Here is a 19,779-nt window from a genome sequence, read left to right as displayed (position 1 = left end):
CAAGGATCTGTTTTATATCGCCGAAATCACGAAGGAGTATATTTGAGGTGTGTTGGCAAAGATGAGGCCAAACAGATAATCGAACATTTTCATTCCAAGTTTGGGACCGGACATGGAGCCAACCTCGCTACAGCTCATCAGATCCTAAGGGCATGATATTACTGGCCTACACTTTTCAAAGATACATTTAATCATATCAGGACTTGCCACACATGCCAAGTCGCAGCTTTTAGAGAAAAGAATCCTGCCATGCCACTGAATCCAGTAATTGAAGCCAGACCATTTGCTAAATGGGGAATGGATTTTATTGGTGTCATCAACCCCGCATCCTCGGCACAACATAAGTACATCATCATAGCTACAGATTATTGTACCAGATGGTCGGAAGCCCAAGCACTCAAAGTTTGCACTACTGAAGTTGTAATCAAATTCCTAGAGGAAAACATAATCACAAGGTTTGGATGTCCTTATGCGTTGGTTTGCGACAATGGATCGGCATTCACATCATTGAGATTCTCGAATTGGGCTTTCGAGTATGGAATAACCCTCAAGTTTTCATCAAATTATTATCCTCAGGGTAATGGGTTAGCTGAGTCAACCAACAAGAACTTGCTCAGCGTTATCAAGAAATTGCTAGAAAGAAGTCCGAGAGAATGGCATACCCAATTGAGATTCGCCTTATGGGCAGACCGAATCAAGACCAAGAACGCATTAGGCATTTCACCTTATTTTCTGGTCTATGGCCAAGATCCCGTCTTCCCCATGCAACTCAGGATCCCAACTTTGAGATTTATTCAGGAGTACATGGAAGACACTGATGCTGTTCAAGCCCGATTGACGCAGTTAATGAATCTGGAAGAAAAGAGAGATCAAGCATTAGAAAATTTTGCAAAACATCAAGGAGTGGTGAAAAGATGGTTCGATCGACAAGCTAGAGTCAAGGCGTTTCGGATCTCAGATCTCGTCCTGTACTGGGACAAGGCACATGAGAAAAGAGGAGAACATGATAAGTTTGATAAGCTTTGGAAAGGCCCTTATCAAATTTCAGAGATTTTGGGAGAAAATGCATTTAGGTTGAAGACTTTAACGGGATAAGACATCCCATTGCCTGTCAATGGGAGGTATCTCAAACATTATTTCCAGTCCTAAGATGCCTAAGGCCTTCCCTTGTACATAGTTAGTTTAGTTTGCTTTCGTTTTCGTTTGTTTGCTTTTTTCTTTTGTTTTGGTTTGCCTTTTGCTTTGTTTTCGTCCTTAGTTTAGGTGTTTTGTTTTAGGTTAGTTGTTTTGTCCTGAGGGGTATCCATTTGATATTGGGTGATTTTGTCATGTAACGCTCTGACTTCCCGCTAGGATGTTGGTTGCATTTGGGCAATCATGAGGTCTTTTGGAATTACAAAGGGAGTTTCTTTTAATAAAGCTTTAAGTCAGGACACATTTGCATTGAAGCAAGATTAGCTTATTGAACTCACGTATTTTGTCTCCCAGTTATTATATCTTTTCACACTTATAATCTCCGAGTCATTGTGTTTTTCAGGCAAAGCTGTGATCGGTGAAAAATCTAAAGTCTGACTTCAACGCCACCGCAATCCTCAAACCCTAGTGAGTTTTACTACTCACGAGCCAAAAGAATCGACGGAACTGAAAAGCCATATCAAAAGAAAAAAATGAGAAAATGAGAAATGAAAAATCAAGAGAAAGAAAATGAGCTGACAAAGAAATATCAAATTGGCTAAAAAGGGAATTTATGAGTAACTCCATCGGGGCTATAGACGCCTGGTTGGCAATGGATCATCTCCAATTGAATGCCAAAATTGAAGATACACACAACCCGTGGCTTCAAGTATTTCTTCTCGAGGGAATCTTTCACGAATCTCAGTTGAAAGTTCATATGCAATAGACTTCAAATTATCACTAACAGATTTAACAATCCTGTCAAAATCTTCCTTTTTAACTGGTAGTGCTCTGCCTTGCTTGCCTGTCTTAAATTGGTGCATTGGTATCTGAAATCCTTTTACAAAGACACATAGCTCATTTTTGGTATTGAAATGTAAAAAAATTTCAGCATGATTCAAATCTGTAATTATCTGCCACCTAAAAAAATTTGGGCTTCGCCCTGTTAGATCTGAATATAGACCATCCAGGGTCAAGCATGTCATTTTACGTAGAGTGCTATACTCATTGATATACATAGTTTTGTCTTGGGCTTTCTTAACAAGTTTGTTCATTGAATCCAGCATGGGGAGAAGACTAGCTAAAGTTAACAGTCTCTATATCACTTAACTTATGTAAGAGATCAGGAGCTTTGTCTACTGTGAGGCGTTGCTCATACATTAGACCGATCAAGGATTGATATTCTGTTAGAACTCATTCCGCTAGTCCATGCAAGGAGATCCATCTGGTGTCAACATCCCTGAGAAGCTTGTTTCCTCCTTTTACTCCCTCAGCAAAAATCTGAAATTCTACAAAACGTTTAGGACTTCGACAGAAGTATGAGTGGATCTCGTGGACCAGATCTTCAACTTTTGACACTATAGGGAAATTACTTACAATTCTATATGCTAAATTCATTCGGTGGGCCATGCAGTGAATGCCAAACATGTATGGTGCAATACTAGTTTGTAATCTTGCGCAAAGACCGGTCCTTTGACCTTGCATTACTGCAGCTCCATCAGCTCCAACACACACCAACTTCTTGGCAATTGTCAAGTCATCCATACCAGCAATTTCATTCAAAGCTTTCTTAACTTCCAAATATAAATTTTTTGTTGTTGAATTGCCCCTCATTTTACGAACACAGAGTAGATGAGCTCGGCGGACGTGTTCTTTTACAGTATACACATGCATACAAACCCAAGCAGTGTTATCTACCGCAGTAACTTCATCTATGGATAATGAAATGAAATTTGACTCTTTTACACTCTCTTGTAAATTTTGCTTTTCCACCTCAGCGAGACAGTTTGCCATTTCCCATCCAGCATTTATTGACCAATGTGACATAGGATAGTGAGGAACATTCAAAAAAGATAATAAATTACTAAATTCTAGGAAATCTTTCATAGGACGCCCTCTCGACATAATATGAAAAACAACACTCATATGAGCAGTCTTTGCCAGGTTTGCATCTTTCGCTGCATGTTCAAGCCCAACCTTGATTGTATTTCCAAATCCACTATTACCAATCACTGTCGTTTTGTGGTTATGCTCTTCATATTCCGCGGCATACTTAACATGAAGACATTCTTCCTTTGATTTCCATCTTACTACTCGTGTTTCCTTTCCGTCTATGATCTGTTTTTCATAAACCTTACCAATATGCTTTTCTATGGTGTCAAGCTTTAGCTGCATCTTCTTCTCTCTTTTTGTTTTCCAACTACAAATCTTACACCTGCATTCTGTTGGTTGTTCATCATTGTTTGGGACCAGTTCAATGAATGGGTACTTTGCTACCCAATCAATCTTAAAACTCCTTGTCATCTCCCACTCTCGCCCTAGTTTTACTTTCCCTTTTCTTTTCTTCCTACCAACATCATCTTCAGTACTAGCATTTGCATCCGAGTGAATTACCTCATTGTGTGTATCCCTTACAACATCTTCTGCCGTGTCGATATTGCCATCCTCATTTGATGCATTTAACTCAAAGACAATCCCACCTTGTGGTGGTGGTGAGCTACTGTGAATGGCTTCTGCAACTACAGAAGTTGATGGACCAGAAACTTTATCAATTCCAAAGAAACACTTTATGGTAGTATCTTTAAGTTTAAGTTTTGGGCGTTTTGATGGCCTCTCAATCCCTTCAGTTTCACCGCCCTGAGGAGTCTTACCCTTTTCTGACATCTCAATCCCTTCACCACCCTGAGGAGTCTCAGTCTCACCCTTGTGTGACATCTCAATCCCTTCACCACCCTGAGGAGTCTCACCCATGTCTGACTGTGACATCTTGAGTCTTGACCTCTCACTACGAATTAAAAGTTAAAACTAATACTATCAAGTATGAAGAAATGATTACTCACCTTTATGCCTTCTCAATTCTCTGAATCAGGAATCAGGAATGCCTGGGCCTGTGTTGCAGGATTGTAACTCTGGCCCTCCACCCTACAATGTGAATGAACTTCGACTTTCCAACTCAATTTGCGGAATGCGAATCGAGACTCGAGAGCTCCCAATTTACTAATCAGACACGAACAAATTGTAAGAAAGAGTGTATTTATAGCAATCCATGATTGCATTTTTGGTGAATTGCGCGGGGCCCGGGCGTCGCAATTGCCAATAAACATTTAATTTAATTGCATTTTTGGCGAATTGCGCGGGCGTGCAATGAAAATTTAATTTAAGCGGGGCGAAATGGGTCCTCGAATGCTCGTAATGTTTTAATTGATATTGGCGAATTTGGCCGATGCGTGCAATGAACATTTAATTTACCATTGGTGAATTAGGTCCTGGGTACGTGGTCGTTTTACTATTGCTGGCGAATAACGGAGGTGATCTAATACCCGTGTCCGAGTGATGTCAAGCGAATATTACGAGCATGCACGTCGGCGATGTGTGGTCAATGGCGAAGCCAGATTCTACAGTGCACTGTTAACCCCGAAATTCCGAGTGATTTGACCACGATTTTGCCCCAGACAATTCGCATGAAATTTGCCAATTGGCGAAGAATCGCCACTAAAAAACTCTCTGACCGTTTTCTTGGTTGTAAACAACTTTTGTTAATATTTCTTAGTATTGATATTGGCTAGATGGAATAGGGTGAGTTGATGGCTTCAAGGCAAAGAACATTTTTGTGTTGTCAAGGAGGGCATTTGTGATCATGCGGATGGGGGTCCAATGCTGCAACTAAGGTTTATTCTTTAACAAAATTTGCATATTCATTTCACAAAAGTATTTATTCAGAAGGAATTAGTACACCATAACTTTGGTCCTTATGAAAACGGGGAAAGCTCTTTCTATAGTAGTGTGGGCACATCCCTTCATGTACATGTAGATTAAGTTATAAATAGTGTGGACAATTAGAAAATGTTGTCATATAAATGGAAGACATAGGGAGAAATTCACATGTGAGTTTTTCTAATCCTAAGAATGGCATCCCTTTCTATGAAATTTATTTGTTTTGTTAAGAAGGAATGTCATGTCCTCTTTTTCAAAACTATGGAAATAATTAATTTAATTTGACAAAAAACTAACATGTATTAAAAGACAACTTATATTAATTATTTGAAAGGGTTAATAAATTGATATGTTATTAAATAAAGTGTCACTAGGACAAAGTGCAAAAATAATAGTAAAAATGACACTTTATTATATTTTCCTAAATTAGAGAAAATAATAAATATTAAAAAAGAATATAATATTAGCCCAGACGAGTAGCAAAGTTGGCTTGGACCATGGGTTTGCTCCCCATTGGTCTCAGGTTCAACTCTAAGACCTGGAATCACCCGATACACCTAGCTTACAGGCGGCTTGGTACATCCCCAAGGATTAGTCTCACCTCAAGCTCGCTTCTTCCTAAACCCCAACTTGGCAGCAAGCCCAAGGTAAGGCAGGTTGGGCTTGGGCTTGGGTCGTGGGGATACCCTAAGTTACCAAAAAAAGAAATATAATATTATTTTATGTCCTCAAAAAAGTCATAAATAAGTTCTTTTGAAAAAACCTCTGCATGCTTTTTGAAGCAATTTTATTTTCTCATAAATGCACTGTCATGCCCCACCTAAGGTTAATACAAATCACAGCACTAAAAGTGATCGGCAAAAGAAATAAGAAGCCGACCTAGGGTTTAAGTGCAAATAATAAAATATCACTAGATAACTATTGGCTAACTCCTCTTTGTAATATGAAATATACAATGAAATAAAATTTAAACCCTATGCTAGCCGATCTCACTATCATTTCCAAGACAAAAGGCATATAAATAATATGCTAATCGCAGATATAAGGGACATGAGATAGACTACGATTACAGAAGACCACTGCAGCGATTACAAAAGACTAGTGCAGCGATCTCATTATTTACCAAGCAGCAATCTCATTATTTATAAAACAGCGATCTCATTCTTAAAGAAGCAGCAATCCATATACAAATTAGCATGATAGCAAATGGATTAAGGATATGATAAGAATTGTGTTTACATTGACAAATATTATTAATAATCCTTGATGAGTTGCAATCACAATAACCATTATTAGTTAGAAGAAAAGGGACATATGGTTGAGTCGCCACTTTTGCAAGGAGAATGTCCGTAGGAAGAGACATACCCTTCCATCCCATGTAAGGGATATATATGCAGAACATCATCCAATCAAGGAAGTAAAGAAGAGGACTTCTCATAGATATATAAACCTGAATATAAGCAGCTGATAAGGTTATAATAAGGCAAATATCAAACTTGTGCACCAGCAAGTATTTGGTATATGCAATATAGGCAATAATATTATGCATCTATAATCTTTAATGTATATCTTTTATCAAGTTATTAATAAAATCTGTAAATTTAGTATATTTCTTCAAGTCTGTCCATTCTTTAAGCAATCATTACGGGAAGGAAAGAAATATATCAGGGAAGAGGTAGTAAAAAGGGTTCCCTCAAATTAAGTAGGCCACCCCAAGGGATGGAATCATCAAAAATGGATGTTCCTGCCGCTTTTGGGCCAAGGGGCAAGTTTTCTTAGTGGGATGCTGGGATGAACAAATCTTCCTCAATGACCCAAGTTCCCTCGAATTAAGCAAGTCACCCCAAGGGATGGAATCATCAAGGGTGGATGTTCCTGCCGCTTGTGGGCCAAGGGGCGAATTATCTTAGTTGGATGTTGCGCGCTCTTGGGCTTAATTAAGCTAAACAATAACCAGGCACCCTTCATGGCTTTCCTCTCCAAACCCTAATATGGTTGATTAAGGGGAATGGAACTATTGATGCTTGATTTCTAAAGATCAACAAGCTATTGCATGATTTATCTAAATAAATTAAGATGATTATTGATATATATATATACACTTATATTTGTTGTTGGATCCCTAACCCTAATAGAAATAATTGGTCTTATGAATTATATTCCAAAAATTGTCTAACATGATTGCAGGACCTAAACCAGGATTTATCTTGATAAAGGCGTTCTATTGGTAAACATGTAATTCTAACTATATTGCATTTGTTATTTTAATTGAACTTGTGATTTTAGGGCAAGATTCAAGATCATTCCAAGAGGGGACTTTACATGCATGAGCATTCGTTTTCTCTTCCCGAGGATGAAAACACTCTAGATTTATAAAGCATTAAAGATAAAAGCCCTCCTAGTTTTCAACACAAATCTATAATAACACTACCCAGAAAACTTTTGCCAAATCTTGCAATTTTCACATTTTTTACTATGTAGGCATTTCATCAAACAGTTTGCATGCAATCTTTCTTTGACATAATATCATAATAGTTATCACATAATTGATTTTCTCTTTCTAATTCCTAACTGCTGATAAAAATCTCCATTACTAATTTATTGAATATCATATGCACCAGCTGTTAACAAATGTGTAAATTGTGTTGGAAATCAATACATTTACAAATGCCAAACATTCTACTAATTTCCAAACAGAATTAAATATTTAATGACTGAACTTTAATACACCACAATCAACATCCATTTAGCACTTCAAATCCCCCTTAGAAGCTGTACTACACCTCCTAGAAATAGTATAGCGCCCCTATGCATAATATAGCAGCTCAAACAAGTGGTATGTCTCCCCAAATAAAGGTACAACGGCTAGTACAAAGGCTGCACTGACTTTTCATTGTTGCAGCTAGCTTTGGGAATTCCTGAGAGGCTATGGTAGCAATTGGAAGGCTTATATGCCTTATTAAAATTGCATCAATTGAACTGCATGGTCCCTTCACTGACTCCAAAATGGTACAGCTGGGGTAGCTCAGCTTAAATAAAATATATATAATTTTTCATTCATTTCTTCATTGCACACACAAGTAGAATTTTTTGTTCTTTACCAATTGTGCACACACAACACATACAAATTTATTATTTGCAAGCAAATTCCAATAGATTTGTACCTGAAATTCTTAGATCTGCAATTGGCAACTTATGTAAAATCCTACACCCAAAGTTTTCCAATTCTTCCCAACTTAACTCTATTCAGTGGCAAATTATTTTTGATTTGTTTATTGCATAAGGATGAAAGATTCAACTTGCAAATTGGTTTTTTTTTTATTAGTGTCTCTTTGTAACACTAGACATACATATTTTATTGTCATCAATGAAGGATTATACAAACCTGAGGTTAGGACCATCATAAATGGATCCCTTTGTAGAATTCGATTGATGGCTGTCAAAAGGAATTGATCTTATCAATCCAAAAAAGCTCGCAAAACCTTCTGGGTTCAGACATTTTCTATTCCCTTCTTCTGAAACCAACTGTAAACTTAAGCATAGTTCATGATCATGGTATAAATCCAATTGTCCTTGCCCTGCAAAGCCAGTAATAATATTCAATGTTCATTAACAAGGGTATCAAACACTGGATTTGTGACAAGGAAAAAAATTTGTAGGCAAATTAAACAAACTTCATTGCCTAGAAATAATATAAGCAGCATTTTTAATGTCAATGAAGCTAAAGTTTAAAGGAGATTAAACCATATTTGGTGTAACAAGAGTATACAATATGAGGTTGCAGTATAACAGGTTACCCCTTGTCAGCTGAGTACATTTTATGTTATAATTGATGAACCATAGAATTCACAAGATGATGATAAGAAAACTAAACTTTTATATTAGATCACAGTGGAAAGATGACACTATTGACCAGTCTAGATGAGAAAAGACTACAAATGGAAATGTTTATAATATGTTCCTGGATAAAAAGCCAGCAATCAATATCATGCAGACCTTATAATGGTAATATCATTATGGTCTGAATGTTTTTGTAAAATCCAAAAGAACAAAGGACATTTAATGAGACTTGCCTACAAAAATATTATCTGCAAGACCTACAATTAAGGAGTTTCCCATTGGTTGGAAAAATAATCATAATAAAAAAAGCTGATACTATATCATAATTCTAGTTCCTTTTCCATCATTGTCATAAAGAGCATCTCCAAATGTTCTTGATGTTTCATAGTTTCATCAACCTTGAACAACCATAAAGGTTTTTCCTAAATCACTCACTTTGTCACCAGTAGATTTTCAAGCAATTTCTTGTTATTGTACTTGAATATCTCTATGACATCAATTTCCAATACCTCTGACCTCCAAGCAATTGCCTTCATAATATCTTGACTCTCCTGCAACAAAGCCTTAGGCACTCTACTATCTCCAAAGCACAAATCAATAAAGTTAGGTGCCTCATACCCATACAATACCATAAATGGTGACATCGTGATTGACATATGATAAGAGGAATTGTAACAATACTCTTTGAGGTGTATCCATTTCACCCATGCTGTCTTATGTCCTAGAATGTAATTCTTGAGATACCCTTTTGCCCATTTGTTCAATTACTTTGTTTGCCCATCTGTTTGCAAGTGGTAGCTCGTGCTATGAATGAGCTCAGTGTTGTCGGGAATAATCATTATGTTAGGTTGTCGTATTATGTTATGTAGTCGTCGGTAATTGTGGGTTACGGCAGTCAATTAGTCTTCCTGAAGGGTAGTTGGATGCGACGGTTGGTCACACCCCTTTGGGTATTATCTATTGCATACCTTTCCTTCGAAGTAGCATTACTATGATAGTCGTATCTGGGTGTGATGTTATAAACACTTGATGTACATGGACTGTTGAATTAATACAAAGACTGGTTCTTTAATATATTCTCATTATGTTTTGTGCATTTACTTTATGCATTTAATCATTTACCTGTATGTGGCAAACATCTGGCGCCGTTGCCTAGACATACTCAAGAAAGGAAGGAGCGGATGGCGTACAGACACGATGGGCCTAACCGTCCGTGAGATTAACCCAGAGGCCGATGACGCACAAACGGAACTCTACGATGGAGAGGAGACTACAACGAGGGAATTCTCAATCCTGCTTCAGGTGGCCATTGAGACCTACGTCCGAAGAGAGGCCACGGAGGCTGAAGTCCCAACAAGTGTCATGTGGACCGCACTGGAAGTTAGCCCTACAGTGAATCGGTTGATGAACCACCTCCCTCGGTTGCTTGCACAGGCATCACTGGCACAATGAACCCGCCTGGAGGAGATTGCCCATGAGGAGCGACGCCAACAGGTCCTCCAACAATACGGAGAAAACAATCGTCGTTGGGAAGCAGAGCGTGATGGCAAGAGGCGAAGGGGAAATTGAACCTTGAACCTCCGGGAGGAATAAAGCAATACTGTAATAATCCCAGCACAATGTTGACGTAAATTGTGGCTGAAAGGGAAAATAATAAAAGTTTTTTTGTTTTATGTACATGGTGTGTGCTTGCTATGTACGGAAGTGATTTATGCCCAATACACTAAATAAGAACAAAAATAAAAAGATACAAAGTGACAAATGGGAAGTGGCACAAAGAGAGTTGAATCTCAGACAGCAGATAGAATGAAGGCGTAAGCTAAGGTAGCTTGCCAAGGGACGACTGACTGAGGGGTTGCTCGAAGAGAACCCAAGAGGTGTCATGGAGGTTGCGGAGGCAGAGATAGACGAAGAGAATTACACTCTCTACACTGTCGTGGGGTTGCCCAAAGGGAACCTAGGAGTCACGGAGGGTGCCGAAGGAGAACTCTACAGTTCGCCAGAATACCACCGTAGGGTAAGAAGTCATGAAGAGTTGGTGGAACAAACAAGGCCAAGTCTAAACCTGATTGACGCCACCAGAGACCTACTAAAGAACTTGTCCATTTCGAAGGACAACCGGAGGGAGACAACCAACCGGAGGGAGACGACCGAAGGTGACAATACGACCGAAGGTGCTGGGGGAGAACAAAAGTACCGTACGGGAGGCAATTTGTTCGGTTCAGGGTCAGCAACCTTCTCGAGAGGACCCATGAGTGGAGGGTCAAGTGCAGGAGGCAGAGGCAGAGGATCACTAGGTACAAGCACACAAGGCACCAGAGGAGCGAGACCCAGCGGTGGGATGGCCAGTAAACAAAAGCTATCGAAGTTCAACGGCGACGGGAAGGAAGATCCCGTCCGCCATTGCTGCACTTGCGAAACCATATGGTTAGCCAACGGTGTTACCAACCAGGACGAGTGGGTAACACAATTTCCAGCAACCTTAAGGGGAGTGGCCATCGACCGGTACTCCGATACGGATAAGGCCAAAGTCGGCACATGGCCCAACCTAAAGAAGGAGTTCGAGATAGAGTTCCGCCTTCTCAAAGACGATAATGAAATAGTAGCCGAAATCTATGGCACAAACCAGAACAAGAACAAGACTGTCCGAGCCTATAGTCGGCGGCTCAAGGAACTGTTGGGGAAAATGGAGAGTCAACCAGCGGATGGGTTGAAAAAGAGATGGTTCGTGGAGGGACTGAAACACTCCATCCCGAAGAAGATGAAGAAGATGAAAATTGTTCCACCAACCTCGTACGAAGATGCATATAATAGAGCGATGGATCTCGAGAGTGAGACCAAGACATCCAAGAAGAAAAAGAAGAAGGATAGCTAGTCCGAGGATGATGACTCTTCCGAGGGAAGCAGCAGCGATGGCGAGTCCGACAAAAAGGTGCAAGCCCTGCAGAAGGACATGTTGAGGATGATGAAAGAGTTGAAGGTTATGAAGGGAGGTCTGAGCAAGACCGACGAAGGGGAGCTTTGGTGCACGGAATGTAAGACAAACGGCCACACGAAAGGCTCCTGCCCAAAGAAGGCCTATTGTGATATATGCCAGTTGATGGGGCATCCCACCAAGGAATGCCCCTACAACATGAAAACACCAAACCAATAAGTATTGCTTACGCAGGAACAACCAACTACATCGGGCGGTACCAGCAACTCCTAGGCAAACAACAATGCAACATCAAGAGGCTACCGAGATAACCGGTGGGGAGGACGAAACAACAATAACAATACAATGAGCCAGATCCAATACGACTCCAAAGGCCGACCAATGATACAATGCAGAGCGTGCAGCCAGTGGGGGCACTTTGCTCGAGACTGCCCGAAGGGAGAGGCCACACAATATTTGTGCAAATGGTGCGGACCGGGAGACCACGAAGATGCCACCTGCCCGAAGTTTGGCATCAACTTGCTCAATATCGAGGAAACCAAAGAAGAGGAAGTGATGGTCGTAACCCGCGCCCAAGCCAGACAAGCAACGTGCCCAAACCCGGAGACAAAGAAGCGAAGGGTACAGGAAGCACGGGAAGAAATTGAGAAAGAGATACAAGAGAGGGCAAAGGCGAAGGGTGCGGCGGGTACTTCCAGCCGACCGGAGGCGGAGGAGGCTATACTAAATCAAAGTTTAAAATTGGAGGTGCCTGTGAAGGTACACGACCTCCTCCAGATGATGCCTCAATTACGAACGGTGTTGCTGAATAATCTCTCCCAACCACGCACCAATACCAACCACTGCACAAATGTTCCTAGGGGGTCTGCAATACACCCCATGCTGTTGGCAGTTAACACTGGAAGGAACCCAGCCATTGTGGAGATGGGTATCCTTGGCACCATTTTAACTGATACCATCGTCGATGGTGGATCAGGAGTGAATGTTCTTCTAGAAGAAACCTAGCGGAAGCTGGGGAAGCCGACGTTGTGGCCATCTACATTCAATCTGCTGGGAGCAGATCAACATGGAATCAAACCCATCGAGACACTGATGGGCCAGCAAGTTACCATCGGGACGCAACCCTTCATACTGGACTTCGTGGTAATCCCACTAAAGAAAAAAGGGTATGATGCGATCTTAGGGAGAGGGTGGCTAGTGGCAGCCAAGGCCACCCACAACTAGAAGAAGAACACTCTGTCTATGGAGAATGGAGGAAGGAAGTTTATCATAGACCTTGGGATGCAGTTGGTTAGTGAGGAACTGGCATCATCTTCGGAATCGGAGGGTGAAGGAGAAGGCGACCTGAGGGATGAAGGACGGGGCTACAGGGAGCCCAACGACGAAGGGATTCTCAAACTAGGAGAGTGCTCCGAGGATGAGACGGGGTCATTGAACGAGCTCTTCCACTGGCAGATGGAGGATTACGAAATGTTCCAGAGCTACAGGCTCGAAGTAGAGGAACCAAAGCAAGTAATAGAGGAGGTGTACCTGCCGGAATACAGAGAATATTGGAAGGGAGACACCCGTGTGAGTGACACCACCACGCACCAGTTCCCGAAGGAAGAACCCTTCAGGTATCAAGAGGTAAAATTGAAGGAGACAAACCTTGGTGACGTAGATAACCCCAAGATCATTTGTGTCGGCAACGATTGGAACCCTGTGTGGAAGGCCGCAGCCTTCAAAATCTTTATTCTTCTTCTTCTTATGTACGGGAAGGAGACCGTGGTCCCTGTAGAATTTATGGTTCCAGGTCTTCGGATGGCCATTGAAAATAGACTTGCCATCAACAGGTCCAAATTGACACCCTACCACGAGAAGCGCGCAGGGGACCCAAGAGGCCGGGCAGGCGACTCGAGAGGCACAGGACCAAAGCAGGAGACTCTCGGGCGAGGCAAACCAAGAAGGATGAAGGGCAATCCCTAAGGCACGGGACCCGAGCCGAAGACTCTCTAGACAATTAGATTAGGAAATTAAATTGAAAAAAAAGAGATTAAAAAAAATAAAAAATAAAAATGAATAATTATATATTTTTTGCAAGTGGTGGTGGGACCACCGTACAGTGGAACCACCATGGGAGACCACCGTGCGATGGGACACCGTACGGTGGACCACCATGCGGTGGGAGATCGTATGGTGCACCACCGTCAACGAAGGTCACTGGCCTCTGAGGATGGAACTCGGCCTGGTATTCATCCACCGTACGACCTTCCCAGCCACCGTACGAGAGACCAATCACCATATGACATCAAGCTTCGGGTGACCCCAGTAAATAAAAAAAAAAAAAAAAAGACGACCAGATTGAAAAATTATTTGATGGAGTCTGGAGCCAGGACGGTGAAAAAATTAGAATGGAGAAGAAGGTTTTTGGCATCTTAAAATATCACAAAAAATGATGTGCATCATGGACTGCCCCCAGACCCCCAGTTTATTTTTGAGCTACAATACACTTTTGAGTTGGGCGAAGGGCATCAAAGAAGTCACGGTAAGTGTTGGGTTGTTCTGTATTGTGAGAAAGAAGCCTGAAGCTAAGCATTGGCGGGGAAGCCATAAGCTGTACAGGGAGACGGATTTGGAGGTTGCGAACAAACAGAGTTTGAGGGAAGGCATTGCAAGAACGCGCAGTCATATGGCACCAGGGAGTTATTCAAGTCAGTTATCAGCCTTTGGAGAGTGTGATGGAGGATTTGAGGCGTCTCCTAGCCTTTGTGCCAGAAGGTTGTGGCCACTTCCAGGCATGAATGGTACGCTTTGAGGAACTCGGAGTATGTCTCGACTGGACATGAGGTTGCCTTGGTGGATGCACAGAGGGCTCGAGAGGAGCTGACCACTAGGTTGGAGGCAGTAGTAGCGTGAGACTTAGCTCAGCGTACCCAGGAGTTGGATGCCGAGAGGGCAGCGCGGGTGGCTATCGAGGACAAATTGGCTAGGGAGACAATATCATTTGAGTAGCAGTTGGTGGAGGCTGAAAAGTGTGTTTTGCAGACAAGTTTGGTTTAGGCACAGAAGGACTGTGATGTCAAGGAAAAAAAAGACGTCCTTGCGGAAGCACTAATGGTGAAATCTGCACTTGAGCATCGGCTGGTAGCAGAAAAGGGTTTTCAAGCGAGGACGCAACAAGTGTATGAGTTCCGGGCTCGACTGGCGTTAGCAGTTCTTGCAGTTCTATACCTTGATTCTGTTTAATGTATGAACATCATCTCTATTTTGTATTAAGTCGTCCTGAGACGACTTCTTTTCTTGGGGAGGATGATGTTGTCGGGAATAATCATTATGTTAGGTTGTCGTATTATGTTATGTAGTCGTCGGTAATTGTGGGTTACGACAGTCAGTTAGTCTTCCCGAAGGGCAGTTGGACGCGACGGTTGGTCGCACCCCTTCGGGTATTATATATTGTATACCTTTCCTTCAAAGGAGCATTACTATGATAGTCGTATCTGGGTGTGATGTTATAAGCACTTGATGTACATGGACTGTTGAATTAATACAAAGACTAGTTCTTTAATATATTCTCATTATGTTCTATGCATTTACTTTCTCCATTTAATCATTTACCCGTATGTGGCAAACACTCAGTCCCACTCAATCTGAAAAGTTCCTGCCAAAAGAGGCTCAGGAACTTGCTATCCCTGTCACTCTCCATGAAGTCCGAAAACCTCCCTAAAGAACAAATCAGCTACATGTGATGTTGCACAAATTGCAAAGAAATGTGCAAACTTGGTCAACCTATCCCACAAAAACATATATGCAACCCTTACCCTGAACCTTATGTAGCCCACGTGCTGCCCAGCAATGAAGTCCATGGAGATGCATTCCAATTTCTAATTGGCAATGGGTAAGGGCTGGAGCAAACCAGCTGGATAAGTATGCTCGTTTCTATTATGCTGGCATGTGGGGCACTCTCTAACATATTTAAGTCCTTTCCATGTAAACCTCTCCTAAATCTACCTGTAAGTCTTAAAAAATCTTGAGTGACCAGCCATAGGTGCATCATGAAAAGTATTAATTATCTTCACCTTAAGCTGTAAATTATGCACCAAATAGATCCTTGCAAATAATCAGCTCATTGAGCACAGTATACCTACCATCATGAATAGTTCCCTCAATGATTCCTACTGCCCAAGAATCCTTAGTGTACTCTACTGAAATCATCTCTCTCCAATCACCAGTGAGCACAGATGAGGTCTCCAGGAAAGTGCATCATCAACTACATTCTTCTTTCCCTTAACATATACAATAGCAAAATCATAAGCCAATAGTATACTTACCCACTTATGCTTCGTATCGCTAAGATCTTTCTGATTCATAAAACATTTGATGCTATTGTGATTTGTTTTAGTGATTAATTTGCCCCCTAGCAAATATGATCTGAACTTGGCCAATTGATGCATGATGGCTAACATCTCTGGGTCATATATAGAGTAGCTCCTCTCCACACCTCTCAACTTCCTATTCTTGAAGACTATGGGATGCTCTTGCGTCAATACAGCACCAATCCCCTCTCCTAAAGCATTGCACTTCAATTTAAAAGGTTTGGAGAAATTTAATTGCTAGCAATGGGCATGTTGACATCAGTTGTATGAAGTGATCAAAACACTTTTGCATTGTATCGGACCACTCGAAAGCTCCCTTCTTTCTTAAATCTATAAGTGGAGTTGCAGTTTGTGAAAAAACATTAACAAATTTATTGTAAAATCCACAGAGACCAAAGAATCCCTGAAGCTGTGAGAGATTCGTAGCTATAGGCCACTCAGCAATAGCCTTGATCTTCTCAAAATCAACTCACTGACTCTACATTGATAATATGACCAAGGTAGAGAAATTTTGTCATGCCAAAGTCACTTGGACTCAACGTACAAGGACTCACAGTCCTATATGCTTAAAACATCATAAAGATGCCTCATATGTTCTTCCCACATTTTCATAAAAATCATGATATCATCAACAAAGATTAACACAAACTTCCCTAACTGCTTCCTGAATACCTGATTCATACAAGACTAGAAAGTGGCTTGTGCATTACTCAACCCAAAGGGCATCACGAGACTCTCCAGGTGACCAAAATTGCATCTGAAAGTTGTCTTCTCTATATCCTCCTTTCTCATCCAAATCTAACGATAACTTGACCTCAAATCAATCTTTGAAAAATAAAAAGCACCATGTAGCTCATCTATCCACTCAATAATCCTAGGAATGGGATACCTGTTTTTTATTGTATTTTTGTTTAGAGCCCTGTAATCAATGCACATCCTCATTGTCCCATCCTTCTTCACAAAAACTATTGTTGAAGCAAAAGGGTTCTTGCTAGGTCTAATGTGCCCCATCTCTAGTAAATCCTTAATAGCATTTTCTATCTCATCCTTATGCCTCTCTTCGAATGCATGTAAGGTGTAGTAATCAATGGTTTGGCACCCTCCACCTCTATCACATGTTTTATCCCCCTCTCAAGTGGCATACCAAGTGGTATACTCCCACACATTGCTATGCTTCAATAGAAACCTCTAAATATTTGGTCCATCCTTTAAGGACACAAATCTAGGACCCCCATCTAATAGCCCTCTGAACACTATCTTTCTCCCATTCAATTTAAACTTCATTTCCATATTCTATAAATTGAAGATAAAATTCATAAGTGAGTGCATCTAGTGCATCCCTTAGACCACATTGGTATCTCCTTTATTCACCACATAAAATTCATCCTTCAACTCATGATCTCCTAACTGTATGCTCAAATTGGAAATGTTACGAGTACAATTGAGCTTGTACCCATCGGCCACCATCACCCTAAAGCCTTCATGTTCTTCAATCCGGAATCGTCTCCTAGCAACAAAGCCCTCATCAATATAATAAGCAGTGGCACCTCTATCAATAAGAGTTACTATTTGCTGCTCCTATAGCACACCTCTAACCTTGAACATTACTGCTTTTTGGAAGCTAGAGAGTTGGGAAATGATACCGCCACTTCCTTTCTCTTCTCCTGATAAAACTTTTTTCTTCACTACTCTCTAAATCAAATTGTTGTTCTTAATTTTTTGATGTTGATTCCTTTGCTGAAAAGTACTCTATTTGCTTTGCCCTAGCCTTGACATTGCATTTGGTAGATGGGTCCCAAGGCTCCCTACAATGAAAGCACTATTTCTTCCTTCGAAGATCATTCAACTGTTCATTGTCCAACTTGCTAGATTCATTTTGTGACTGATTGATTCCCTATTAAAATATTTTTTATCCTTATGCTTCTTATGTGGAAATCCCTTGGACTGAAATTTACTTCTAGAAGTAGAAGTCTCCATGTTCTAGCCTTTTTAATGACTTCCTGGAATGTAGGTGGATTGAGTAGCTTAATCCAACCTCATAAGGAGTCTATAGGCCATCCATAAAAGGAACAATAAGGCTCCTCTCTGAAATATCTATAACCAATACCGAATGCCTCAAAAAATCAGCAACATATGCATCCACTGAGCCCCATTGTTTCAGCTGAGCCAACTCCTTGAAGTGCAACTCTGGATCCTTCTCATCAAATTTATCAATGAGCCTCTGTGAACTCAACATAAAAAATGATTTGATTATAACCCATAGTGATCATCCCATGATGCCACCACTCATCAGCTATACCATCTAAGTGAATAGTTGTATATTTGATTACTTTGTCCTTAGCCATGGAATTAAGATAAAAATAACTTTCCACCTTTTGTACCCAAGCTATAGTTGAATCCTTTCCAAATCTGTCATAGTAAGGAAGGGTTAGTTTCCCAACCTTTTTCTGCAAGTCATAGTTATGAGTTCTTCCACCAACACAAGGTTTATGCTTCATTTTGAGGTCAATATAGTCTATAAGTAATATGGCAACCTGAAACTCTAGAACTCCATCTCTTCAATCCTACATGCACTGATTCTGCAAATCTCTAACTTGGGGTTCATTTTCAACCTATGGTTGAACCCTAGGTGGGAAAACTAGCATAAGGGGTCTTGAATAAATTGCCTTTGCTCACTAATTCACATTTCTATTGTTAACTGAATTATCCCCTTAACCATTGCTACCATTGTTTCCACCCTGATGTCTATTGTTTCCTCCGTTGTTCGCACCCACATTGTTATTACTGTTATTAACCCCCATTTGGTGAGCCATCAATTCAATCAGTTGTCCAAGATGTTGATTTGTTTCCTATGCTCTTTGTTTTGTATCTTGTTGTCCTCTAAGAAGAGTGTCTAACATATTCAAGAAACGTTCTCCTTCTAGGTCCCTATCAACCATGTTTGTCATTCTCTATTCTTCTACTTCTCTCTATTATTTTGCTACCAAGTTAAGATTAGACCTGTTTTTGCGGGTGTTGTAGTGATGTGTGAAAGGCAGTTACTCTAATCCTAACATGTCACTGTTGTATCATTATAAACCCTTTAGGATGGCAAAGTACATTGCTCTGATACCATTGTAACATACACCCTTGTTTTCTTTTTTAGTGTTCATGTTTCTATTTTGAAGAGTTTAATAGAAGTAGACGAAAATGCAGAAGTGGTATATATGTGTGTGTGTGTATACATATATATATGTATGTATGTATATATATGTATGCACTTATCTATATATATAGATGTGTATGTATATATATATATATATATATATATATATGTCTATGTGTATGTGTATATATATATATATATGTAATGTATATGTATACATATACATATCTATATATGTATATATATACACATGTATAGATATGTATATACATGTATATACATGTATACATATATACATATGTATATATATGTATATATGTATATATGTGTATATATATAATATAGCAGCAAATAAACAATTGAAATAAGACTTCAATATTTTAAAGCACCGGCAACTAGCAATAGACTAAAAGTTCAATATATCATCATAATTTAAAATACCTAGATGGTGAAATAGCATTAGAGTGAAATATCAAACATACACATTTGTTGCTTACAATTATTTCGATGAATATCAGAAAAAACCAGCAAGCTGGTAACTCACCCAAGGCAGCTCACTCCAAAATGATTCCAAATCTGCTCACAACCAACAACCCGATGATTTGTAGGCCTAGACAACT

The 19,779-nt window shown here is 40.3% G+C and overlaps 1 protein-coding gene across 5 annotated transcripts in view; it reads right to left on the bottom strand.

Annotated features, from left to right (window-relative positions):
- The window catches only part of LOC131071684 (uncharacterized), a 413,522-nt gene that overhangs the window by 223,444 nt on the left and 170,299 nt on the right, over nt 1-19,779 (bottom strand). For all 5 annotated transcript variants that reach the window (XR_009112578.2, XM_058007624.2, XM_058007625.2 and 2 more), the window contains one exon: nt 8,273-8,465. Coding sequence is in view for 4 of the 5 variants with exons in the window: in XM_058007624.2 (XP_057863607.2) it covers nt 8,273-8,465 (193 nt within the window). In the remaining variant the exon portion in view is untranslated. The remainder of the gene's footprint in view (nt 1-8,272; nt 8,466-19,779) is intronic.

Source organism: Cryptomeria japonica, chromosome 10 (assembly GCF_030272615.1).
Source record: "Cryptomeria japonica chromosome 10, Sugi_1.0, whole genome shotgun sequence".
Lineage (NCBI taxonomy): Eukaryota > Viridiplantae > Streptophyta > Pinopsida > Cupressales > Cupressaceae > Cryptomeria > Cryptomeria japonica.
The sequence above is the reverse complement of the archived record's forward strand: the minus strand, read 5'-3'. Positions and strand labels throughout refer to the sequence as shown.